At 38.4% G+C, this 27,715-nt stretch overlaps 2 protein-coding genes across 3 annotated transcripts in view; one reads left to right on the top strand and one right to left on the bottom strand.

The window, feature by feature from the left end:
- Positions 1 to 20,941, top strand: part of LOC127428695 (F-box/WD repeat-containing protein 5-like) — a 23,052-nt gene extending 2,111 nt beyond the window's left edge. The window contains exons 2-10 of the mRNA XM_051677234.1: positions 3,195 to 3,390; positions 3,579 to 3,736; positions 6,465 to 6,648; positions 6,734 to 6,882; positions 7,290 to 7,616; positions 9,344 to 9,527; positions 13,287 to 13,434; positions 13,857 to 14,069; positions 16,912 to 20,941. Coding sequence (XP_051533194.1) covers positions 3,204 to 3,390; positions 3,579 to 3,736; positions 6,465 to 6,648; positions 6,734 to 6,882; positions 7,290 to 7,616; positions 9,344 to 9,527; positions 13,287 to 13,434; positions 13,857 to 14,069; positions 16,912 to 17,182 — 1,821 coding nt within the window. The 5' untranslated portion in view covers positions 3,195 to 3,203 and the 3' untranslated portion in view covers positions 17,183 to 20,941. The remainder of the gene's footprint in view (positions 1 to 3,194; positions 3,391 to 3,578; positions 3,737 to 6,464; positions 6,649 to 6,733; positions 6,883 to 7,289; positions 7,617 to 9,343; positions 9,528 to 13,286; positions 13,435 to 13,856; positions 14,070 to 16,911) is intronic.
- LOC127428703 (TNF receptor-associated factor 2-like) overlaps positions 19,886 to 27,715 on the bottom strand; it is a 26,979-nt gene continuing 19,149 nt past the window's right edge. For both annotated transcript variants that reach the window (XM_051677255.1, XM_051677246.1), the window contains 4 exons: positions 26,270 to 26,623; positions 23,515 to 23,692; positions 21,706 to 21,854; positions 19,886 to 21,397 (listed from right to left, as the gene is read on the bottom strand). In XM_051677255.1, coding sequence (XP_051533215.1) covers positions 21,179 to 21,397; positions 21,706 to 21,854; positions 23,515 to 23,692; positions 26,270 to 26,623 — 900 coding nt within the window. In that variant the 3' untranslated portion in view covers positions 19,886 to 21,178. The remainder of the gene's footprint in view (positions 21,398 to 21,705; positions 21,855 to 23,514; positions 23,693 to 26,269; positions 26,624 to 27,715) is intronic.

Below are 27,715 nucleotides of genomic sequence, written 5' to 3'. Positions count from 1 at the left end.
AAAATGTGAAAAGTAAAAAAAAAAAAAAAAAAAAACGTTCTTAATTTTTGCCATAACGTATGATTATTATCTGTGTTGTATCAGAGTGTAAAATAAATAGTTTATTTCTATAGGCTAATAGAGTTTTTAATAGATCTGTTTTTATCTTTCATAATCAATCTTTGTTAATGTTTTTGGTGCCTGATTTTACTAAATTCTATGTGTTTTAATGTGAATGAATGCCGTTTATTTTATATATTTTTTTTAAATTTAATTAATGAGAAAAACTGTGTAGATTTATGTGGGCCATCATATCAGTTATCGATCATAACATAAAATAATTATCAGCTTTAGTAATCATCCAAAATGTTTATATTGGTGCATCTTTCATTTTCAACCCTTTTCTGCTTTGTTGTTTTGATGCTTACTTATACAACATTTTAAATTAGACCACCTATTGTGTGAATTCTGTTAAAAAATTAGATGAATAAAAAAATTAAAAAAGCAAAACCGTATGGATTTATAGGCTTAAATTGGCCTTCCTAGCCTGTCAAAGTATCAATCATTTTCCTGAATGCGAAAGTGTTCCACAATTCGGCTGTTTTAAATTTCCGGTCTCCAGTGTTTTCACTAGCATCAACGTACATTCTTAGCAGGTAATGTAATGTTTAAGGTATTACATTTATAAAAATCGTCAAAAAAACATGCCGAGAGTTATGACAGCCAACAACTGCACAAGTTGAGCCTGAAATTTATTTTTACACTAATTAATACTTAAATGGTTGTTGTTCTTGATGTGCATATCTACTGTTGTTGTTTTTACCTTCATCTCCTGTTATTTACCGGCGATTATGTCTTCTAACTTTTCTTCGTGACAGCAACAGCTCAAATGTGAGTGTTGCCACCTTGTGGAGCCACTAATTCGTGCAAATAATTCCAGGCGCACGCGCAGTCTGCGCATTTAAAGACACACAGTTAGAAAAATCGTGCTGCACGCATTCATTGCTAGAGCACTCTGCTGATGACGAGATTTACATCGCGCGTCCTGTATATCTGACCGAAGTATACTTTGGGCTTTAGCTGGTTTTCTGTATTAATAGGTCATAAAATGTGATCTCATCTTCATCAGAGTCACAAGCATAGACAAACACAATGTGCTTATGCTAAGAACACACAAACAATTATAATCTTTCATGTCTTTATTGAACACATCCCACTAAACTTTCACAGTGCTGTGGAAAAAGTAAATGAACCCTTGGATTTAATAACTGGTTGATCCTCTGTTGGCAGCAATAACCTCAGTGAAGCATTTCCTGTAGCTGCGGATTAGACCTGCACAACATTCAGAAGGAATTTTGGACCATTCTTCATTAAAGAACTGTTTCAGCTCAGCCATATTCTTAGGGTGTCTGGTGTAAACGGCTCTCTTGAGGTCATTCCACAGCATCTCTATTGGGTAAAGGTCTGGGCTTTGACTGGTCCACTCGAAAAGGTGGATTTTCTTTTTCTGAAGACGTTCTGAAGTGGATTTACTTCAGTGTTTAGGGTCATTGTCCTGCTGCATCACCCAACTTCTACTGAGCTTCAGCTGGCACACAGTGACCCTGACATTATCCTATAGGATATCTTGATAAACTTGGGAATTAATTTTTTCCCTCGATGATGGCAAGAGGTCCAGGCCCCGAAGCAGCAAAGCAGCCCCAAATCATGATGCTCCCTCCACCGTACTTCACCGTTGGGATGATATTTTCATGATGGTTTGCGGTGCCCTTTTTACACCATACGTAGTGCTGTGTGTTCTTCCCAAACAGTTCAAACTTAGTTTCATCAGTCCACCAAACTTTTTTCCAGTAGTGTTGTGGAGTGTCAAGGTGGTCTTTGGTAAACTTCAGGCACGCAGCAATGTTTTTGTTGGAAAGCAGCAGCTTCCATCGTGGTGTCCTGCCATGGACACCATACCCGTTTAATGTTTTCCGTATAGTAAACTCTTTTTCTTGCCACTGTATGTGATGAACTCTAAAAATAAGCATCTGGGCGGAGAAGGAGAGACGAGTGTTACTGACTGCATCATAATTCACAGCTGTCAGATCTTAAATTAGAAAGAGAGAAAATGAGAGGGCTGAGCCACACTTGTAGCTTTTTCTTATCCAGTTGAAGTGGAACGTATGGACAGGTAGAGAATGTCATGGCTATTCCTGGAGAATAGCTTTGCACCAATCATACCAGCAGTGAAGCTGCGAGTGGACTAGACTAGAAGTTCACACTAGACGAGAGACTTCCTCTGTGTCAAGGAATCTGCAAAAGCAAGTTTGGCAGGTTCAGAGCATTGAAACAGTTCTTTTTATCTCCAACAATGTCTGTTTTCATGAGACGCACTACACCACCAGGCTTTTTCTCTGGCTAAAGCCCTGTTCACACCGCCAGCGACTTTGTGGCTTGGTGTCGCTAGACTCTGCGATCTGTGTTGTTAGTTGGTGTTCCTACTGTTTGTTGCTGTAACGTTATTGGAGGACTGCACGTCTGGCCATAGCTTTTGAAAATATGATCACGGATGGGACCTAATACCGGTAAAATTAAGATATCATTACAATTTGACAAGGAATCAGTTATCTTGTTTCTAAAAATGTACATTCTGCAGTGTAGAGTGTTTTATATAATGTGTAGCAGTGTTCAGTGCATTAAATCATTAACAAGACGATCAGTCTATCATGAATGAATTAATCAAACTCACTTGGAATGCAGACAGTTTCTGACATGCTTTTCCATGCATCATTGTTTTATTATGTCCTTGCATGTGGTTACAGACAAGTAAAAATCCCTCACGATGCTGAAACGTCTCCTCCGTCTTGCCTGCACTCGTCTCCAGTCTGCCAGGTGACAGATGACGTTAGCTCCGCTGTCTTCACTCTCATTGGTAGTCGCTCGTAATGTCGCTCGTCATTTGCATAAAGTTGAAATTTTCTCAATTTGTCTTGTCCCTCTCCACAGCGATCCCTGTCGCCAACGGCCGCGACAGCTTGTGTTGCATGAATTCGCTGTGCTTTCATTGAAAATGAGTGGGGTTGTGTCGCTGGCAGTGTGAACAGGGTTTTAATGAAAGAACGCTTTACCATCAAGGAATTCTTCATTCATTCTGTCCTCTGCTTATCACATAAGAATGTTATGCTGACATGTTTTGACTGATGATAGACATTGTTAATGTTCTGTTCTCTCAGGATGTCAGGATGGCAAGTGGCCCTGGCTTGCCGGACAGCCTGGTGCTGGAAATCTTCCTGCATCTCCCTCATAAGGCGGTGCTGAGCGCTGGACTCACCTGCCAACAGTGGTCTGCTGTGTCACGGGACGAGTTCCTCTGGAAGGAGCTCTTCTACAACTATTACCGCATCCCGCGATCTGTGCCCCGCCATCCAGGTATTGAGAAATCTTACCAATTTGCTATTCAAAATTCAGGTTATTTCAGTTTATTTGTTTTCTTAAATATTCACCTACCCATAGACAAGTATGTATAATTCTAACCTGAAATGTTGATGTTGAATAAAACAAAAGTTCATGGACATGTTGTATGCACTTGTACTGACGCATTGCCTGCATGTGTGCAGCGGCTGTGTCGTGGTACAGGGAGTTCAAGCGGCTATACGACTGCATCCCCTGCATTGAGGTTCAGACACTGAAGGAGCATCATGATCAGGTGCTGCATCTGGCCTTCTCTCATCGCGGACATCGCTTCTCATCCTGCTCCAAAGACTGCACCGTAAAGGTAACTACTTCTCACAATTAAACAGCTTGTATTTCTTCATAAAAGATCTTTTTATTATTTCATTTCTGAATTGCAAATAGTTACAGAGTGTTTATGATTTGTAATGCAACAAATGAAAGGCTGAATGGTCATAATTATTTGCATTTCCCAGTAATTACACACAATCTCAATTTGAATGAAAAAAAAAGACATTTGGGAAGTTAGCATGATGTATCACAGATTTGCCCTGCAGTGTTACGTGCTTTACTGAATCTGAAGATATTTTAACATTAACATTTTCTTAATCCTTTAATAGTGATTATGCATTCAGTTCATTAATTGAGAGACTACATGGAATATTTGTACCTTTAAAAAAATAAATCAATTTGTCACACCAAAGGATTATTTAAAGGGATGGTACCCCCAAAATTAAAATGTTCAAAATTCAAAATCATTTACTCATGTTGGACCTTTGTGACTTTCCATGAAACACGAAATAAGATGTTTGGCAGAATGGCAGCCTTAGTATACTCACGGCAAAGTGCTTCTTCGTTCTTCACTCAGAGCCAAAAAGAAGTTTGAAACAGCTGAGCGACAATGTACTGTTTGCGAACATTCAGACGTTTAGAGGAGCCTTTAAACATGAGGACACACAAGACTACATGTAAAACCTTAACTAATGGGCCATTACAATGTGTTATCAATGACTTCATTCCTCATTCTATGAGTAGAATTCACACAAGATCAGTAAAAGAAGCTGATTTAAAGTAATAAACTGTATATGCAGTAGATTATAGGCCCTATTTTAGGAGCACTAGCAATAAGCGCAGCACTATGCCATAAGTCATAGACACAAAGTCAATGGGCATGGCCAGGAAGTTTTGGTATTTTCATGCAGTCATGCTCTAAGTCTAGGCGCTAGTAGGTTTGGGGAAATAGTGTGCACAAAGTGCTAATGGGCTGGGTCAAGTGCACTTCTGGTGTTCTTCTCCGGCACTGTCTGTGTCCTATTATATAGTCCATTCCCTGTCAGGCACCAGCGATATAAACAAAGACAGCACATTCATAAGAAGTTGATAGTGTAAGTGGACTGTATGTAAAGAATTATCAGAATAGAAAAATGGACTTGTGTTCTTTTGTGCATTAACTGTGTCCTTGTTGAATGTTTGGCATATTTCTATGACAGTGATTTGCTCCTTTTATACGCATGGAAAATGTGATTCTGATTTACGCTCCATTAAATTATAGAGAATGTAAGTATTATTAATAATTTTTATCTACTGACACACAAATCATGGCTAGTATTAACAGTGATTTTATTGGAATGCACTTCTTCTTATACCTGTCGATTTTGAAAAATGTATTTATTGAAAGACAAAAAAATGAAACCAAAACATTTTCTAAATTCAAATAATGCTTCAAACGAAACGAAAATATCATAAAAATAAAGAAGTGGTCAAAAAAATCATACCAAATCCGAACATTTTACTCTGTCCAACTTCTTCCACCGGCCCCTTTTGCACGACCTATTTCTCAGGAAAATAGCAAATTGCGTTTTGCGGCACTTCATTAACATACAATACACCCACATTTTGTGCGCAAACACTCCCACCCACGCCCACTTGCGCTTTGCGCTGGTATTAAAATTGTGCTTAGAATTAGCGCTCTCACGAAAATAGGATAAGACATAGCGTGCTGTCGTTGCGCTGCGTTAGCACACTCATGAAAATAGAGCCCTATGTGTAATTTGTCATGTTTACATTCTGCATCCATAGTGCTAAAATGTGCTAACAAGGTATGCAAGGTCACAATGTGCACCGGTTACACTCTGTATTTTATGATGACTTTGATACTACAGAGTGACAGAGATATAAATGAGCAGAATACAGACAAAAAGGACGATGACTATCAACATATCTCTAATGTGAATGTGTGAATGGCTTTCATCTGCAGGTGGCACATGAGTGAAGCAGCATATCAAACAACAGAGTGAATGGGCACTTAATAGTATTTAAGTAGATTTGATTCCTTTTGTAGACTAATTAAAACATTTATAAAACATGCACGACATGGTCTTGGAAAATGCATACATGTGAACGATCGTACAGATGTAGGTAAGTTTGCACCAGCTTGATAACTCTGTACGCCAGTGTGTACATGCTGACTGAACTTAACTGAGGAACGTAACCGGAATGTCAGCCTCAAAGTAGGTGGAGCTCCAGGTCACACCTACCAATGACATGGACCAATGGAAGTATTAAGGGGTGTTCAGCAGGTGGTAAGACGTTTTCCTGAGAGTTCACGCTGGCGAGCTGTTTTGAACCACCGAAACGAACTCAAAATCCCCTTTTTTGCTAGAGTTTTATTTTTGTTATATGATGTCACATTCATTCTTTGATTTCACTTTATGTATATTGGGGTCTTAGTCACTTTCAAAATATGGAAAAAAGGTGCAGTGAAAGTTACTGTTGACTGAGGCTGTCATTCTTCCCTACATTTTGTTTTGTGTTTGAAATCTGTGTACAGAACAGGATTAAGCACTCCAAAGAATGACAACACTTCCCCCTATTTATCAATAGAAATTGTAATTTATGTAATTCTGATGTTCAAAAAATTGTTGATGTCCATGTCGTTGGTCAAAAACCCTGTAATTGTCTGTTTTGTTACATGGGCCTCATTGAAGGCTAGTTCTCTCCATCTTTGTCACAGTGTGTACATATGCTCATAATGCCTGCTGTGCTTTTTACAGCTTTGGGACACAGAGCAACCAGATGGCAATATCTCTTTGGTTCACAGCTCCAGCATGCGACAGTTTAACTGGGGCTACACTCAGTTCTCCCAGTTTAATGCTGATGACACACTCCTGCTGGTGTCAGGAGTTTACCTGGGCCCACATCACTCTTCCTCTGGAGAGATCGCAGTCATCAGTTTAGGTAGAGAGCATACCCATAGATACCCACAGTTACTTACCATAGTAAATCTATTTCTGATTGACCTGTTGTTGTTATGGATCCAAAGAGAACTTCACTCTGCTGTCCCGCGTGAGAAATAAGCCGTATGACGTATTCGGGTGCTGGCTGAATGAGACTCACCTGATTTCTGGTAACCTGCACTGGATTGGCAACATGACCTCGTGCTCTGTGCTGTGGCTCAACAAAGCCTTCCAGGTACACATGTGTTTAATTCTTATGTGCTCTTATAGTGATGTTTTAGAAAATGTTTAGAAAGTGTTGCATTGTGTATGAAGTACTGTTGCACAGTATCCAATGGTAGTATGTACCCAAGCCTTAAAATACTGCCACAGTGCTTTTTTTAAAAAGGCTATTATTAGCTTTAATTTAGAACATCTAATATCTAATCAAAGTATGCATTGAAGTGAAGATGAAAATATGGACGAATTGTCATTAGATTGGTTTCCATCCATGTATTTTTATGTGCATTTTGGGATATCGTGTAAAACTGCTGGATGGAAACATGATTCTTTTTTCAAATCTCACTTAATACATTTTTTTGCTGTTACACAAAGTTTTGCTGTCCAAACTGCTTACTCAGTGTTGTCCCTTTCCGTTTCAAGGACATTGAGTCAGAAAACGTGAATGTGGTGAAACGCCTGTTTAAGATCCAGAACATCAACGCCAGCACCATCCGTACAGTGATGGTGGCTCACTGCCGTCGACATGACTCTCCAGACCTGCTGCTCGACTATGAGGCTCAGTCACAGGCTCAAGCTCAGGCCCAGCACACACAGCAGCACCAGCCTCTGCTGTTTGACCTGGGAAACACTGACAGTGAAGAGGAGGAGGATGAAGATGAGGACGAGGAAGTGGATGAGCGAGGAGACCAGAGAAGCTCTGTGCATCTGTCCTCATTGAACCCACCTGGGTTGCAGCATGTTATACATGTAAGAACTGTTGACTAGGAGTAATTGGAGCTCTAGCAGATCTCATGCGTAACATGCTTACTTAATATGACGATAATGTGTTCTTTTTGTGAAGATAAGTCTGCGTAAATCTCATAAAAATATGTCCAGGTCACATTTCACCACAAAATTAAAAGAAGTCAAAAAGGCTATTTTAGGACAATTAATTATTTTTATTTGCATTGTGACATTATTTCCCTGACATTTAGGCATATTTTCTTTCTTACATTCTCATTACCGGAAGACAGGGCTGCTAATTACGTCAACCGTGGGACAAACACTGACCGATCTCGTTAACATGTCAAAAGGAAAAGGCAGTAGAGAGAGAAACTACACAAACAACGAGAATCTTAAAGATCACTCTTTTTGGGCGGGGGGCGGGGGACTGTGTAGCTCAGTAAGTAAAGACACTGACTACCACACCTCGCAAGTTCGAATCCAGGGCGTGCTGAGTGACTCCAGTCAGACTTTCTAAGCAACCAATTGGCCCAGTTGCTAGGGTGGGTAGAGTCACGTTGGGGTAACCTCCATGTGGTCGCTATAATGTGGTTCTCGCTCTCGGTGGGGCGTGTGGTGAGTTGTGCGTGGATGCCGCGGAGAATAGCGCGAAGCCTCCACGCGTGCTAGGTCTCCGCGGTAACGCACTCAACAAGCCACGTGATAAGATGCGCGGATTGACGGTCTCAGACGCGGAGGCAACTGAGATTCGTCCTCCACCACCCGGATTGAGGCAAGTCACTACGCCACCACGAGGATTTAGAGCGCATTGGGAACTGGGCATTCCAAATTGGGGAGAAAAAAAAGATCACTCTTTTTGTATCCTTAATATAGCTCCCCAGTGCACAGAATTCCAAAATGTAGGATGGCATGGGAAGACTCATTTGTATTTGAGGAAAGCTCTTCCTAATTGGTTATATTTAGGTTTAGGGGGAGGGTAAGGGTTGTGTTAAAGTTTCTCCAACCAATTTATTATTTCTATAAATAATGTTTTTTTACTAAGTGTGAGCACCCCTGCTGTAAGACATGTTTAATTTAAGTTTTTTGTTGATCCTATTATTCTCAGTGATGATTCTCATTAGATTCTTATTACTGTAATAGTCATTTTTTACTGTATTACTATAAAAATATACTCTAATGCAATGATTGTATAAGTACTTTACAATTTAAGTCAAATTTAATTGTTTTTTTTGCATTGCAGTAATGAGAATCTCTTCAGCCGAAAAAGTTGTTAACAGAAACTTTGACACTGAGACAAAAGCAGCATGTGAAATGATCCAGAATCAATTGGAGCTCACTGGAAGCATACTGTGGTCAAAATAAAAATATAAAATTCACTTGTAAATTTTAATTTCCATTTCCTAAGTGTGCAAGCCCAATACGAAGCATTTGCCGAATGAATAATTGAAGTTGAATTTGTTTCAATGTCTTAAAGTTAACGTACCATCCCCAGAGGCTGTCATAAAGAGAGCACCTTTTAGGATTCAATCAGTGTCCTGCCCTACCTTTTTTTTTTTTTCTTGTTGATTATCATTGGTAATAGGTCACAAGGATCGTTTTTTTTTTTTTTCTCTCAAATGTATGATAACAGATTAAACTTGACTGGAAAAAGTTTTAGTAAAAAGTGAGTTGAAAGCATCCCTTCAACAGTTGATATATATGGTCTGTTATGTGCACATTTTACTGTATGTTTCTTTATTTTTTGTGTTTAGGGTCGTCAGAACATAGCAGCTCGTGACCGGGAGTTGGAGACGCAGGTGGCCCGGCTAATGGGCAGCAGACGTACCAAAGCTCCTGATCCAAACCTGGTGTCTCCCTCTGCTCCTGGAGAAGGAGAGGACAAGACCTACCTCCTCTTCACCACTGGCAGCCTTACCTACTCCCCTCACCAGATAGGTGAATGTCTGTTTGTATCACAAATATGTCAGTGTTATTCACAGCCTCAGACGGCACACCCTTTGACAGACCATAGTCCATTCACTCTTCGTCTGATGCATATTTAAATCAAATGGCAGATCTGATGCTAACAAGGTATCTACAATTAGCACTTCAGAGGAATCTCTGAGACTGTGTACAGAAACCGACTAAGTACATTATAGAAATTAAGTGCAGACTATTTCACAGACATAACTAAGAAAACAAAGCAGAATATGCAGTTTTGCTTGTGGATGTCTAGTTTACTTGCTACTACATTTACATTTAGTCATTTAGCAGATGCTTTTCTCCAAAGCGACAAATGAGGAAAAGAAACAAGTTGTCTTACAAAAGTCAAAAATATCTGCAGTATCGCACTAAGAGTGCCAAAGTAATATAGAAGCATGCGCAGAAGAAAGAGACAGACAATGACATTTTTATTAAATAATTAAATGGTAAGTGTGGGCTGGTAAAGTGCTGATGGTAGAGATATGTTTACAGCTGTTTTTTGAATGTTGAGATGGTTTTAGCAGATCAGGTGGAGGATGGAAGCTTATTCCACCACAGAAGAACAGAAAGTGAATGATTGTGATGAGACCTCCAGGTGTTGCTCATTCATTGACCGCAGAGAGCGAGTAGGGCCATAGACCTGGAGGAGTGAATTGAAGTAAGAGGGTGCTGTTCCATTGGCTGTCCTGAAGGCCAAAGTCAAAGTCTTGAGTTTGCAGTCAGCTACTTTTAGCTAGTGGAGTGATATCAAGAGGGGGTTGACGGAAGCCCTCTTTGGTTGATTGAAGACCAGATACACCACCATGATCTGGACCACCTGGAGTGGCTTAAGCACACTAACTGGGAGGCCGGCCAACAGAGCATTGCTGTAATCCAGTCTTGAAATGACTAAAGCTTGGACAGGAGCTGCAGAGCATATTCAGACAGGAAGGGTATGATTTTTCAGATGTTGTGAAGCAGAGACCTGCAAGACTGTGTGGCTGACAAGATCTGGTGTGGATTCCTGAAACCTTAAGAAGAAATGTCTTCTCAACTACCATTATCTTCTTAATTTCTAACTTAAGAAAAAAGTTAAGAAATTGTTCTTAAGAAAAAACTTAAGCAATATTAAAATTCTATTCAAAAAAATAAAATTTTTTTTAAAAATCGTCGTAAATAACATCTAAAAGTTAGGATTAATTTTCCTCAACAAGAACATCCAGATTGTCTGCTGAAGTTTTTGTTTCTTTTCCTCCATGTCAAATTAAAATTTATCAAACGTTTAGCAGCAAATAAATTCTCCTATGACAGGTAGTGTTGTTAAACTAACACATCTCACGCACTTTACATAAAAAATAAAAAAAATATCCTGAGGTGCTTGCTAATTTAAAAAAAAAAAAAAAAAAAAAGGTTAATAGATACATTTATCGTTACGATAATTTGTTGTAGGCTGTTAGACAAGGCAAGCCCATGAGCAGGCTGATCAGACAATGTCAAAGCCTGCCTTTTTGTCCTTAAGAAAAAATTAAGATGTTCTTAAGAAAATATTTGAGAACTTCTTAAGAATTTTTCAAGAATTGCACTTAGGAACATTCTTACAAACTTCTTATAATTTATCCTAAGAACTTAAGAATTTTTTTCTAAAGAACATTTTCATGAATCCGGCCCCTGGGCAGTGAAGTTTAGCTGGTCATCAAACACCACTCCCAGGTTCCTGGCTGTGCTGGTTGGCATTAGTATTGTTGAATCAACATGAATTGTGAGGTTGTGGAAAACAAATGGGTTGGCAGGGATTACCTGATGTTTTGTCTAGGCAAGGTTGAGCTTAAGGTTCGTTTATCCAGGCCAAGATATTTGAAAGGCTGGCTGAAATATGAGCTGAGGCGGTGGGGTTGTCGGGCTGGAACGACTGCATAGCATCTGCGTCGCAGTGATGGGGGAAGCCCTGTGCCTTTATTATTTGTTTGAGTGATGTTGTGTAGATCTAGAAGAGGAGAGGTCCAAGCACTGATCCCTGGGGAACACCAGTGGTTAGCGGGTGTGACTTGGACACCTCTCTTCTCCAGGAGACCTTGAAGGATCTGTCTGTGAGGTACGACTCAAACCAGCCAAGTGCAGTTCCTGTGATGCCCAGGTCAGAGAGGATGGACAGAAGAATCTGGTGGTTCACTGTCAAAAGCAGCAGAGAGGTCAAGAAGAATAAGGACAGATGATGCGGAGTTAGCTCTTGCCAGTCACAGGGTTTCAGCTACTGACAAGAGGGCCGTTTCCGTTGAGTGTCCTTTTTTGGAGCCAGACTGATATCTGTCGAGTAGATTATTCTGTGAAAGAAAAGCAGACAACTGGTTGAAAACAACCCCCTCAAGAATTTTAGCCAGGAAAGGTAGGAAAGTAACCAGTCTGTAGTTATCGACTAGAGTGGGGTTGTGAATTTTTGAGCACTAGGGCTACTCAAGCCTGCTTAAATGTGTTAGGAAAGTTTCCCGTTGTAAGAGATGTGTTGATGATGCATGAGTGGAGGCAAAATTGTTGGAGAGTCACCTTGCTGAAGATAGAAAGGGAAAGGATCAAGGGAGCAGGTGGTAGGACAGTTAATAAAAACAACTTTGGAGACCTCAGTCTCAGAGAGAGGAGAGAAAGAGGAAAACCGAGGATGAGGTGTATTGTGGGTGTGTGGTGTAGAGTACTGGCTGTTGATTGTCACCACTTTGTCAGTGAAAAAATTGGCAAAGTCATCAGCAGACAGAAGTTATGGGATGATAGAGAAGAATCTGAAGTGTTACTGAACTTATTCTGGTAATAGTCAACCTTTGCAGCAGAAACACTAGAAGAGAAAGAGGAAAGGAGAGATTGAGATTTGAGCTTGGTACGATGGTCACGAAGAGTCTCCGACAGATAGGGGCTAGAGGGTGTGGCACACTCTATTCTGGAGATAAGATGACAGACAACTATCAAGGCATCAAGTCAATGTTGAGAAAAGAGCATTTGTATCATTTACTTCAGGTGAAGAGAAGTGGTTAGTGGAGGGAAAGGATGTAGAGGCCATAGAAGAGAAGCAAGTGGGTGAGAAAGAATGGAGGTTACGGCAAAAGGAGACGAGGTGGAGTAAGTGGTAAAGAAGAAGGGAGGGTGACGGAGAACTGGATAAAGAAATGGTCAAAGATATGCAGAAGAGTAACAAGGATTATTAGTGATAGATTTATGGGTAAGGATGAGATCTAGTTTCTCTGTGTGTTGCAGGAGTCTGTATTATTTTAGGGTCAAACAAGGTCAGAAGAGCTAGAAAGTGCCTCAAACTACGTGCCTCAAACAAAACTGATGACATTTAAAGGTTTGATACACTGACCTGCCAATCTTTGGCAAATCCAAGTGATAATTTCGTCTTCAAATGCACTTGTTGTATCAACCCATTACCTTGTAACCACAACTTTGTGTCCAGGTGGACTGGTAAAAAAACCTGATTTATATATGTATGTGCTTTTATTGAAGACAGCCAATCAGATTAGTGCTTATTACATTGAGTTCTTTCTGATTTTGTGTGCAGTATGCATTAGACAGTTTGTGCATGGACTATGGTTGGTCCGTGGGCATGCCTGCTGAGACTGAGACTAGCAAATACACAAGATATCATTTAGCACATCTGCTTTGTTCTCAGAGTTTGTTTTATTTACCCCTAAAATGCCCCCATATGTCACGTAAAAAGTGAACTGTGTTTGGTAATTTATAATTTTTTTGTGTGTGTGTTTTTTTTAGGTATCAAGCGGATAATGCCTGATCAGATGACGACATGTGGGCCTGTCTTAGGAGAGGAGCGCAGCACAGAGGAATTCTTTGACTCGCTTGATCATGTGATTGACATACACGGCCACATCATTGGCATGGGCCTGTCACCTGACCACAGGTGAGCGCTGTACAACAATACATGAGTAACATGCAGCTGTTCATCATAAGCTTTCAATTGACTTTGGATTAATGCAGTTTACTCAGCAAATTCATTTCCACATTCAAATTCTTTTATGTGAGATAAATCATTTGTCAGGTAATTTTACAGTTGTGATTTCTAGGCTTGGAAAAGTCATGGAAGTTGCTAAAATCTTAGAAAGATGATAAGATCTTAAAAATTATGGTAAAGTTGAGGTTCACAGTATGTGTGACTCATTGGGTGGCAAATATTACTAGTTTAGTAGAACTGGTACCTTAGATAAAAATGGAAATCTGCTCCAGCTATATAACGACTGGAATGGTCATGGAAGTTTATTGGTCAAAAGGTGTGGGAACCCTGCTGAAATCAGGGCATTATTAATTAAAAATGGCCTCGTACAGGTACTTGTATGTGAACAGTCGAGCATGGCCGACAGGCTGTGTGATCTCTGACCCCATGTCCCCTCCACCCATCGCTGAAGAGATCGACCTGCACGTGATTGATCTGAAGAGTCTTCGAGAGGAACGCCGCAGCCTTCGAGCCCACCGCGCCTTCACACCCAACGATGAGTGCTTCTTCATTTTCCTTGATGTCAGCCGGGACTTTGTTGCCAGGTAACTCACAAACCCCCATACTACCACGTGGTTTTCACAGTGGTAATGGCATAGAGCATTATTGGGGTGTGTTGCAGTTTGAAGTACATACTATTAAAGTGTCTTATCTTTTCAATAAGAAGGGTTAACCATGATGTTTAAAAGAATCAGGGGCTGGATTCACGAAACCTTCTTAAGAAGAAATTTCTTCTTAACTACCATTTTCAATTTAATTTCTAACTTAAGAAAAAAGTTACGAATATTTTGTTTTGTGGGGGCCTGGGTAGCTCAGTGGTAAAAGACGCTGGCTACCACACCTGGAGTTCGCTAGTTCGAATCCCAGGGCCTGCTGAGTGACTCAAGCCGGGTCTCCTAAGCAACCAAATTGGCCCGGTTGCTAGGGAGGGTAGAGTCACATGGGGTAACCTCCTCGTGGTCGCTATAATGTGGTTCGTTCTCGGTGGGGCGCGTGGTGAGTTGAGTGCGGATGCCGCGGTGGATGGCGTGAAGCCTCCACACGCGCTATGTCTCCGTGGCAACGCGCTCAACAAGTCATGTGGTAAGATGCGTGGGGTTGATGGTCTCAGACACAGAGGCAACTGGGATTCATCCTCTGCCACCCGGATTGAGGCGAATCACTACGCCACCACGAGGGCTTAAAAAGCGCACTGGGAATTGGGCATTCCAAATTGGGTGAAAAAAAAAAAAAAACATTTTGTATTCCCGAAAAACTTCTTAAGAAAGTTCTTATCTTTTCTTTAGATTGTTCTTAAGATAAAACTTAAGAAACATTCAAATTCTCAAAAAAAAAAAAAAGTTCTTAAAAATCGCCGTAAATAACATCTTAAAGGTAGGATAACCTCACAGTTGTCTTAAATTCTAAAAGGGAAGATATTTGATGAATTAACTGGGTTTTTCATGTTGAGTCTAAAGTTGCAATGGGCTGTTTACATAGAAATGTGATTTTAGACTGTTTTGTGTTTAATGATATTTTTATTTTCAGCTTTCATTCAGGTTATCACCAAATTCAAACAATAAATGTTGTTTTGAAGCTTCTTAATGTGGTGGCCAATCATGCTAATTCAAACAGATGCGCTGCATATTGCGCTCTCTCTCCGTGATCTTTAGAGTTCATAGAAACATAATAATTAGAACATTAGTAAGCTGAGACTTTCTTTTCTACCCCCATCGACATCCGGAGACAGTCTCCGTCACCCTTTCCCATATACCCAACTCTTACTTTCCGACGTATTATTAACAAGCTTACAGTGAATATTACATTTTTCTATATATTTTTATTCAATTTCAGGCATCTAGATTTTATTTAGAATCGTGCTTTTATTATGACGAGTGTTTTTTGTGGGAAGCTTCATTTTTCCAGATAAACAGTTTGCCACATGGTCCAGTGTAATCATTATAGACTTCTAAGTCACGTCTGAAATCTCATCTCTTTACACTGGCCTTTGAGTCTCACAAATGAAATGTAGGACACAGTTTTGGAGTGTTTGTATATGTGGTGTATGTTTTAAATCGATGTTTTAAATTGTATTACAGTGAAGCACTTGGTACTACCCGTACTGCAGAAACACTGGTATCATTACATATTTTTTAATTTAGTATCGACTTGGTACCGAAGTCCACAGAATGTGTGTAAGGTGAGCTTTTAAATATGACTTGGCTTTAACTTAACAGATAAAGCCGAGCATGCCGATAAAAATATCACAAAAAATTAGAATAAAAAAAAAAAAAATCTAAATGAACTAGTTACCCTCTCTAATCAATTGTTCGATTATTGTGACCCACACCTATTTTATAAGGAAGCACTTAAAAACACAGCAAAACATGCACTGCTACCAATAAAATCACACCTCTCTTCCAACTGACATTTCTTTAGGGTTGAATGTCATCAGATTATTTTTCAGAGATAATAATGTAATTGCCACATCATGTAACAATAGATCTTAATCATCCACAAACATTAACCCATTAAACATTAAAAAAGTTACTCAGAGGTCCTTAGAGGACAAAAATGTCAAAAAACTGCCATAAAAATATTATATATTAATATTATTTTCCACTTTCACTGACATAGATTTTTTAGCCAACATCAGTCCTGATCATAACTACCAAATATTCATTCATTTTCAGGATTTTAACCCTTTAAATGCCACTGTTGTTTTTTTACACATGCACACACACACACATTTCTCAGTACACACATACAAAACACACTCTGACATCCATACCAACACACCCACACAATTTTAGCTGCATCATTTATTCAACTGGCCTGCAGTGCTCTATAATACAGCAAACAGAAAATAGGAAAAAAGCATGTATTTGCTCCATAGGCTAAACATGAGAAAAATGGCGCCATCTGGTGGAAAATATTAAACATTTAAATTTTGAAGCCAGGGCTCCAGAATGAAAGCATAATATCATAGAATTCATGATTTTATGCTTTAATGGCACTAGGATCAAATATTGCCATTTTAATGGGTTTCAATGGGGACATTTTTGCCCTGAAGGTCCTGAGTGTAACTATTTTGTGTACACAGTGTATTATACATGTATTATAGGAACTGAGGTTGAAATATCAAAATTCCCCCCAAAAATACACACCTTTGGCAAAATTTATGCCATTGGCATTAACACAGCCAAATGATCGAAAAAACTAAAATGAAACAGACAAAAATGTCACGAAGGTCCCACAAGGATTAAGTTATTAATGCTTGATGATCAAATGATCTCTGAATGTTAAAATGCTTCTTAAATCTAAAGTCTAAATGTTTAAGTACTTAACATAATTACAGCACCACAAGTTTGCATTCTCCTCTAATTAGTGTAATTACTGTGTCTGCAGTGGTGCAGAGGATAAGCACGGTTATATATGGGACCGGCACTATAACATCTGCCTGGCGCGCTTGCAGCACGATGACGTGGTGAACTCCGTGGCCTTCTGTCCAGCGGACCAGGAGTTGCTGCTCTCCGCCAGCGACGACTCCACTATTAAAGTGTGGCGCTCACCGCACATGATGCGACTCGGCCAGGCCCCCTCACGCCCCCCTCGGGCTCACAAACTGCTCTCTTCACTACTCGGCCACAGACGTGCTAATCTAAACGGTAAACCCTGACCAGGGCCCTGGCAGACATACCGCAAGATGGTCACAGAGGCCTTGAAACAAGACACTCCATGAGAACAGGGACACTTGTGAGGTTAAGAAAGTGTTGGGAATGTTTGACTGGACTTCTAACTTCACTTGGCCCTCATGCAAGATCTGTGACTGTAATGACCCACCGAAAAGATGGAAAGCATTCTTCACGAAAAGAAATGAGTGCTTTTTGATGTGGGCTTATGACAAAAATGGCACTTTGACTGCTATATTCGTTGCTGGGTGGGTGAAAGATGCATTTAGGCGCACAATAGCATGACAGTGTGCTTTAAAAGATGGATGTTAGCAGGATGTGTGCATAAAGTTAAAACATCACATTTGCATATACGTGCGTCACGAGTGCAGTTGTACGTCCTTTTAACCAAGTTTTGGGGAGTGTAACGGCACTTGTGCATGTGTTTGTACTTTTCTTCATTCTGTTTTTTTAATATGTGTTTCTTTTTTGTTGTTTTTAAGTAGATCCAAGCTTGACAACCCAATGATGAGAACTAGGAGAGCTTGGTCAGAGTATTTAGTCCACATTAACAAGCAAATGTGCAACACAATTTTGAGTCACGGTTGTTTTATCTGCGGTACAGTTCAACAGAAAGGGCAGTTCATCTTACCATGGTTACAGAATGAAAATTCAGATGTTTACCTTTAAGCTACCCATCCAAGTCATTTTATTTGCGCAAATGGTTTTCTTTTGTTTTTAGAAACCAGAGATCTACTTTAGTGGCCTCCAAAAGAAAAGAAACATCCAGTTTTGTAATCTCAAAGAAACTTCAGCTGTCGTCTTTGCATTATCATGCGGTTATTAAACAACGCGGCCGTGTTGCAGCTGTCTTATGTTCGCATATTTATTTTATACATCTAGTATGACTACTAAGAATTGAAAAATGGAACGCCAACCGCTTATCAGGTCAACTGCAAGTATTTCATTCTACATTATATGTTTATAAATTCACTACAGTTTCACTAAGTTAATGTATATGAGCTCCACTAATGTACAGAATTTTCACACTATACAGAATCAAGGAGCTTTTCCATTTTATGCCCATAAACATTTATTTAAACCCCAGCACTTTGCCTTACTGAATCATAAACTAGCATTATCACTTATTTTAAATATTCAGCAAATGTGCTTATTTGTAATAACCTCAGAAGTTATTGTAAAATGATTGAGAAAGATCCCCAAGCCTTACATATGTAGTATGTAAAGCTCAGCTGTAATATCGGTTTCTTTTGTTACTACGGCGTGCGACTTCTTGAATCTCTTCCGATTCATCTTTTTGGATCCTTATGATTTTATTTGTGCACATCGAAATTAAAATTTTATCTGTAATAATTTCAGTTGGAGTTTAGACTATAGTGTACAGCAGAAAATGTCCTTAGTTGTACATCCTTGTACATCATTGTGGCAATTGTTTTATGGGTTAACGCTTGTGTTTTTAATAAACCTAATTCGCAAAGGATAATTTTCTTTATATCTTTGACTCCAGGTTTGAACGTCTCCTGTATATTCGAGTTTCCCAATTGCCCGTTACTAATTCCCATCATTACATTTTGTATTGTGGTGTACAAATTGTTTGCCCCATTAAACTATTTTTCTTTTTTCAGATAGCAGTTTTTTGTGTTTTGCCTATAAAAATGACCTGTTTCCTAAAGCAGCTACAGAATGTCTTTTTTTACTTATAATCAGGGTTGTGAGGGTTACTTTTGAAATGTATTCCACTACAGATTACAGAATACATGCTGTAAAATGTAATTTGTAATGTATTCTGTTAGATTACTCAAGGTCAGTAACGTATTCTAAATACTTTGGATTACTTCTTCAGCACTGGTAGATTTTTTCACTTGTTTTGACTATAAAAACTCTGCCAGTACAGTAAGACAAAATACACATGTTAAAAATACATTCTCTGAAAAACCTAAATATCTTATGTAGTGTTGTTTCTAAAACAAGATAAATCAAATTGATCTTGTTTTAAGGATTATTAGATCTTTTTACAGGAAAACAACACAAAAATTATTATCAAGAATATGATTTTTGCCCTAATATCAAAGATCTTACTAGTAAAAAGAAATTTTGATCTAACGTGAATTTTCTTGATAAAAAAATATGAACGTGCCTGGTAACATGTGCATGTAAACTGGCTAGAAATAGCATTTTAGCTTAGCGTAAAGCTGACAATTACACAAGGTTTATTTCTATTTCTTCTGCTCCAAACTTACTTCAAACTTACTTCTCTGTCTGCTCGTATGAATGTAACACATCATAAGAAAGTGTTTCACCGCTGTTCAAATGCACTTTGGATCACATCATTTATATGTATAAATGTTTTCCATCTGAAAGGACTAAATATTAAATGAAACAAATGACAATAAAATGCAAAGTAATCTCTTCATTAATCAAAATACTTTTTGAATGTAACTGTATTCTGATTACCAATGATTTAAATTGTAACTGTAGTGGAATACAGTTACTTATTTTGTATTTTAAATACGTAATCCCGTTACATGTATTCCATTACTCCCCAACCCTGCTTATAAAGTAGTGTTTCCCTTTTATGTAGCAAGGACTGGATAAAATGAACACATTTTTTCCATTTCCATATCTTTACTTGGTGAAAGTGTTGTCTCAATTGTGTGAAAGTGCCAGCACACCTCTTGGTACAAGTACAGTTAATTATGAAACACATTTTTATTAGTAATACAATATGGATAGTACACACAAACAACTGTATTACAAGACCATTTTTTTTTTTACACTATATATGTTGTATGCATATAATATGACGTTATTATGCTTGATTCTTTGCTAGTATAGTTACTTCTACCCCTGAAAGATAAAAGGAAAATATAAAAATCTATAGACAATACAATGTCACATTTATTGATTGATTTATAGCTAGTGAATAGCTAAATAAATGCTAAAGGAATATAAAAAGTCCCAACTGCATAACTAAGAGTTAGTTAAGTCAATGTCTACAGTAATAAATGATGGAAAGATAGGTTATTCATCTGCCCAAAACCATGCCATGCCATGCATTGTTACAATGGTACACCAGTCCCTTTTATAAGGGTTTGAAGCAGATTAAACGTCTACAGCTTTTCATCTTTGAAGCCATTTAATGCCCAAGCCCAAATAAAAAGAACCCGACACATGCTCAGATGACGCTCAGAACTGGGGTGTTCTTGCTGTGAATTAAAGCACTGGCTAGTCATGATGTGTGGAAGTCCATCCTATTCTGCTACGGTTTTTTACTCATAACTTTTCAAACATAACTCAAAGAAATGTATCAATTATTGCCGCATCAATGCTCATGCTGCACACAAGACCTCAATAAGAAAAACACAAATTAATTCATATCTATGAGCTGAAGGACTCTTACAAGCGCCCACTAAACCATTTATCCATATTAATAATGCTCTATTATTCAGCTAGTTCCCAAAATTAAATGGCAGATTGGTGTCAAATGAAAAGCACGTCTCTTTATACACCACCATACTTCCAGCAAAATGCCCCATACCCCTAAAAATTTGATTATACTGTTAACATCTTTAACGGCATGGGAAATCTCCCTACAAGTACATGTACTAGATGGACTAAATATTTAACTGCCATAGAATTACGAGATGCTAACAATTAGTCAGCTGTCATATCTGATCATGATAATTAAAATATTTTTATATATTTATATATATATATATATATATATATATATATATACATACACATACATACATAGTTATGTATTATTATTATTTATTATAATAAATATTAATTATAATGAACATATTTGGCATTATTATTATTATATATAATGTAAAAAACATATTAAAATAAAGAATGCAGGCATTGCTGAGCTATCTATAAATAATAAATATTGTATTCTTATACTTTTACATTTATTATTAATAATATATGCTATTTAATATTTTTAAAACATTAGGCTTCCGCAGCTCTGTTATGTTTTATAATCCAGTGAGATCCACTATGGCTTTAATAAATATAGTATCATCTCTCAGGTAGGAGCTTTTGCCTGCCAGCTTGGCAAGTGGGCAGAAGAGCGGGCAGCCGCTGGCGATGTTCATCTCACTGATGGGTCTCTGGAAGGAGGTGGAGCTCACATCAGGTCTGAAGGCATCAATGATGTGCTCTCTGTTGTTCTGGTCCAAAAGCATCAATGTCACCTGGACAGAAATGACAATGACGAGAGAGCAGGAATTAAAACCCAATTCATAAGACCTGGTTACATCAGGTGACAGAAAACAGAATATCAATAAATAAAAAGTTTAAATATATATTTATATCTAGCTCTGGAAAAAATCAAGAGACCACTGCAAAATTATCACTACTCTTGGATTTACTATTTATAGGTATGTGTTTGAGTAAAATTAACCTTTTTGTATTATTCTATAAAGTACTGACAACATTTCTCCCAAATTCCAAATAAAAATATTGTCATTTAGAGCATTTAAAATCGTATCATATGACTTACCTTCTGGCTGAAGGGCCATTTCAACAGCGCATCATATTTGCCCCTCATGACCACAAAGAACAGCGAGAGGTGTGTGCCCCTGCCTGTGCCGTCACCATTCAGATACAGTCTCAGACACATCTTATAACCATATTTACTGGAGTAGAATGCTGCAGAACAGAAGTGGTATGCAGTATGTCAGATTTACTGTAGGAAAATGGGTCACTAGGACCACAGGACTTGATTTGACATTATGAAAGTAAAATTCTGCAGTTCTGGAAATCGAAGGAACATCCAAATGACAAAAAGTGAAAATGAATGCGTACTAACTGATGAGGTCTGCATTGTGGCCAAGATGTAAATCAAGTAACCCTGGACATTTTCCAGATCAGTATGTGTGATGGAAGTAACACAATGGGTGAAGTCCCTCAGAATGAAACTACACAACACCTTTCATGCATTTCATTCACAAATCATTATTACTAGATTTGTGGTGCTTGCCAGTGCAAAACAATGCCACAATGATTCATTTCGATGAGCTAACTGATTTTCACAATTGCTCATTACAGTGACCACATTTACATGCACTTAAAAAAACAATTTATTCCAGGGTTTTTGCAAAAAGCGCCGTTCTGAAACGTCATGTAATCAAGAATGCCGATTTCCTTACGCCATTTAAGGGATTAAGAGAAAGTGGTTTAACACACCCGGCTTAATGTGGTCATGTAAATACGTAAGCGGCGTTCTAACAGGTTTTAGAGTAGTGCACATGTGCATGAACAGACCAGATAACAAACGTCCAAGGATGGAGCCCAACAAGTCAACAAAGTGGAAAAAAGTCAACATTTCTTGGAGTATAGTGGGAAAAGTAAATACACTATAAACTATACCCATCTGCACTCATATACTGGGGGAATCCCAGAGTTTTACATAAGAGGCAAACCCCACTACTGAAGTGCAATTATGCTGCAGGTCACGATAGAAACTCTGGAATATCTGTAAATACAGCAAAGCAACAGAAAATAAAATAGCAAAGTATTCCTCGGATACCATGTTTGTTATTTATACAAGTGTTGTGGGGAAATTGTGTTGCTGTGGACAAAGCTGCATACTGACCAAGCCGCATGTATACGGGAGTAAAGAGTACGCCGCTTAAACAATGCATATAAACCGAAACACTGCTTTCTCACAATAAGCCGCTATCTGGTGTCCATGTAAACATAGTCACTGTTGTGGGTGGTTGTCAGGGTGTTGTTTTGCTATTGTTAATGTGTTCCGAGTGGTTCTTTGCACGCTGCTATGTAGTTGCTTAGGTGTTCTGGATGGTTGCTAGAAGCATGGTATGTGCCATCAGTCTGCGTTATTTCATCTTCATAGTCTCAAATCATGAGAATTGCGGCCAACAAAGCACGCCAAACAAGCTCTGCAGCGACCACCCACTTTCATGACGCACTGTCAATGACGCAATTAAGTTGGTCTTCCTACTACTACTCGTATATTTGCAAATATCTGAATATTTCAAATAAGCTTAAAATATATTGTTTCTATACTTAATAATCAACAAATTTAAATCAATAGTTTTGTATTTTACATTGTTTTTAATTCAATTACGTCAAACGCAATGCTTCATGGGATCGTAGTTCATGCCCTCATGTTTGGTTAATGTCTTAGAACTCTTTTATTAAGGATTTTATTAAATTCCTTTGCTAAAAGATTAATAAGAAAATACTTTCCAGATGGCTGAAAAAGTGGGCACGCACTGTTGTGCTCTTTAGTGATAGTAATTATGAAATTCAATCATTGATGATCTTAATCTGAAATAAACCTTACCAGGCGAGAACATTGCTGGAGCTCGGCCACCCACTGCATCTTGCCTGCGGCGAGAGAAGTCTGCTATTTTCCATATGAAAACACCATCGTAAGTGCAAAACTGCAGCTCCTGCAAAGACTGCTCGGACTCTGCTAACTGCAGATCTCGCATGGTTAAAGTCCGTTCCAGCTGTCGCACCTTAAAGAGTCACCACACACAAACAACAGGGTTGAGACACATCTTTGATAATCTTTACTCTACAACACTTTGATTATATATTCTATATACTGTTTTTATATATACTAATATGTAGAGAAAAATAGTTCCCATAGCTCATATGGCATAAAGTCAGCATCTTAAAGATGATTTGTACAACACTAAAATGAAGTTAAAACTAAAGGAAACATCTGTTATTATAAAGTACAGTAACTTAACTGTTGCAACACATTTAATTGTGTGAGATTTTAAATGGTCCAATTGTGCAATATAGTCATTAGTCTTTCTAAGTATCAATGTTGTAGGCGTCCCCAATTTACTGGCAACACTGAACACGTTTAAATGCACTTAAGAAAACGTTTTTTTTTTTTTTTCAGGGTTTTTGCAGAAAGTGGCATTCTGAAACGAGAATACAGATTTCCTTACGCCATTTATGGGATTAAGAGTAAGCGTTTAACACACCCAGGTTTCTCCCAGAAAAGCGGCTTTTGTGGTGATGGATACGCATAAAAGTTTTTGAGGAGTGCGCATGTGCGTGAACAGACCGGATAATAAACATCATAGGATGGAGCCCAACAACAAGTCAACAAAACATTTCTGGGAGTAGTGTGAAAAGGACATTCACTATAAACTATACCCATTTATACACACCAATGTAAAATATTGACTGTCCCTCACGTTCGTGTATATGCGCTCATACGTTGGGGGAATCCTGGAGTTTTACGTAAGAGGGAAACCCCACTATTGCAGCGCATTTCCACTGTGTATCGCGATGGAAAGTTAAGGAAACAAACACAGCAACAACTCTGGAATATCTGGAAATAAAGTGAAGCAACGAAGAATAAAATAGTTTTTATTTACATATTTGTTATTTACACACGCATTGCGGGGACATCGCTTTCATGACGCACTGTCAATGACACAATCAAGTCAGTCTCCCTACTACTACTCGTATATTTGCAAATATCTGAATATTTCAAATAAGCTTAAAATATATTGTTTCTATACTTATAATCAACAAATTTAAATCAATAGTTTTGTATTTTACATCATTTTTAATTCAATTACATCAAACGCAGTGCTTTATGGGATCGTAGTTCATGCCCTCATATTTACACAAGCATTGCGGGGACATTACGTTGCTGTGGAGAAAGCTGCTTACTGACCGAGCTGCATGTATACAGGAGTAAAGAGTAAACCGCTTATATAATGCATGTAAACGGGAATGCCACTTTCTCGCAATAAGCCGCTTTCTGTTATCCATGTAAACGTAGTCACAGGTATGTGGTGCTCATTGGTGCCTGTGTTAAAGCACCAATCAACTGGCAGAAAGTTCAGGAAACAAGTTGTATGGGGACCCCCGTTAGACCCCACATGAATGGAGGATCTTGGCAGAGACAGCAGTGGCTCTTCTGTCAATCATTGTCTTGCAGGAGCAGGGAAAAAAACGTGGTAAAATCACTAACACACAACCTTTTGTGGCTTTCTGCTTTCTTCAAATTGCTGTACTTACGAAATTTTGGAAAAACTGACTTTAAAAGCTACTGAATAAAGTCAAATGTTCCAACGGCCTGTCATAAAAACAATATTATAAAACGGATACTCTAAAATCCGATTTTAAAATGCAAATAAACTGTGACAACAATATAAATGCGCAATTGCTATGTTGTTAAGTAACCATAAACAGCTAACAGTTATGATCATAAAATTACTTGGTGGAAAAATTGCTTCTTTAATTTAAATTATTAATTGAATTAAATTAAATGGTATGCTGATTAATCAAATTAATCGTAACAAATATTTGCTGGAAAAAGCCCCTAAATTAAGATAATTAATTTTGATAAGATTGCCTTACTCATTACTTTATGAAAAAAGTACTAAAAAGTAATCCATTACAAATGACTAATTACTTCTCCACAAAATTGTAATCGGATTGCACTACTCATTACTTCATGGAAAAAAGTGATCACATAACTAATACATTTTACTTAAGTTTTTTTTGCTCAACGAATTCAAAATAATGTCAATTAACTTAACTGAAAGTCTGTAACTGTAATCTGATTACACAAATTTAACATTTAATGTTACACTACTTTTGACTTTTATATTACAGCTTGAACTGCTTCGATAGTTGGAAAAATCCTTATTATGGAATTTAAGTATGGGTCAAGGGCATGATTAATTGTATACATTTTTTCATTGCGATATTTTCTTTATAAATCGCCAAAATTTACGTTAAATTGACAGCACTATTTGTTTATATTTACCACCGTTAAGGGACTTTTAGGCACTCAACTTTCTGTCGTGCTGAAAAACACTCCTTAACAGAGGTAAAATCAATAACGCACCGTCTGGAGTGGCTTATACTTTTAAGGTTCAGTACATCATCAGGATTCGTTACCTGCAATGTGACAGCCTCGGATCATGCTCAGATGCATAGCAGAGCATCAAACCTCTCTGCTGCCCGAAAGAAAAAACAATCCTATAAATCCAATTTAGGGAGTGAGCTATTTAACTATTGAAGTGCACTGTTTCCTGCCTGGTAGGCATATTTTGTACCTTGTTTGACAAGTTCTCGATCTTCTCCTGGTCCAGGCGGTGTTGTCGAGACAAAGCCTCCAAGGTGAGGGCTGAACGCTCCACCTCTCGATTCAACACACAAACTATATTCTCCAATGCTGTGACTTTCTGTTGAACACCAGGATCGCCTCTTCTTGCTGCATTATGGGCGGCAGCATGAGCCCCTGCCAGTGGAGCGTCTTCAGGTCCGCGGTACAGTCCCAGTCCGGAATCTTCCTGGCACTCTCCAGCCCCCTCGGCACGCAGGCGCACAGAGGAGAGTACACCCAACATGAGACGCAAATGATCCATCACACTGGCCTGTTCATGCTCCTGCTGTTTACCATTGTCAGTCTGTGACGAGAGAGACAGATTAAGCATCCCTAAACGAAAATTCTATCATCATTTGCTCACCCTCATTGTTTCAAAGCGCATGAATTTATTTCTTACGAGGTGAAATTTTGAACAATATCCTGTTCTTGCTTTGCCATTTAATGACAGTGAGAGGACTGGTGCTGTCAAGCTAAAAAAAAAAAAAAAAAACATTATAGTGTCATAAAAGTGGTCCATACAAATCATGCGCTATTTACCAAGTCTTCTGAAACCATACGATAGCTTTGTAAAGGGAGCAGAACGAAATTGAGGTCATTATTCACTGACAATCTTGACAAACACTCAAGCTCTCCCTGCCGCGTTAATGAGAGATTTTGCATTGTCTGATTCATGAGCAAAACATTCTTTTACATTAATGCATTTGGCAGACGCTTTTATCCAAAGTGACTTACAGTGCATTTATTACAGGGACAATCCTCCTGGTGCAACCTGGAGTTAAGTGCCTTGCTCAAGGACACAATGGTGGGGGCTGTGGAGATCGAACCGGCAACCTTCTGCTTACCAGTTCTGTGCTTTAGCCCACTACGCCACCACACTCGAGTCAGATCTTCTCAATGAATCGGTTGATTCAGTTTACGTAAGTCTGAATGATTCATTTATGAACCAGACTGATTCGGTTCTCGTATACAACACAGTGATTTAGTGATCCGGTCACAGTAGTTTACAGCCCAATGGAAGTGAACATTATTAGTGAATAACAACTTAAATTTGGGTTTGTTCCTCATGAAAAACTATCAAATGACTTCAGAGGACTTGGAATATACCCCACAAGTAATCAACAAACCACTTTTTTTTTTCCTCTTGGAACTTGACAGCTTTAGTCCCCATTCACTATACTTGTATGGAAAAGATTGACCAGTTTATTGTAAAAAAAAAACTCACCTGTTCTACATGAGAGAGAAAGTCATAAGGTTAAGTAAATGATGACAGAATTTTCCATTTTAGGTTAACTATCCCTTCAATAGCAACTTCATGTGCAATAAGCTGCAAGTTATTACCTCTCATTTTAATTATTAATTTAATTATATATAATTACATATAATTATATATGTT

The sequence above is a fragment of the Myxocyprinus asiaticus genome, chromosome 3, assembly GCF_019703515.2.
Source record: "Myxocyprinus asiaticus isolate MX2 ecotype Aquarium Trade chromosome 3, UBuf_Myxa_2, whole genome shotgun sequence".
NCBI classification, from domain to species: Eukaryota; Metazoa; Chordata; class Actinopteri; order Cypriniformes; family Catostomidae; genus Myxocyprinus; species Myxocyprinus asiaticus.
The sequence above is the reverse complement of the archived record's forward strand: the minus strand, read 5'-3'. Positions and strand labels throughout refer to the sequence as shown.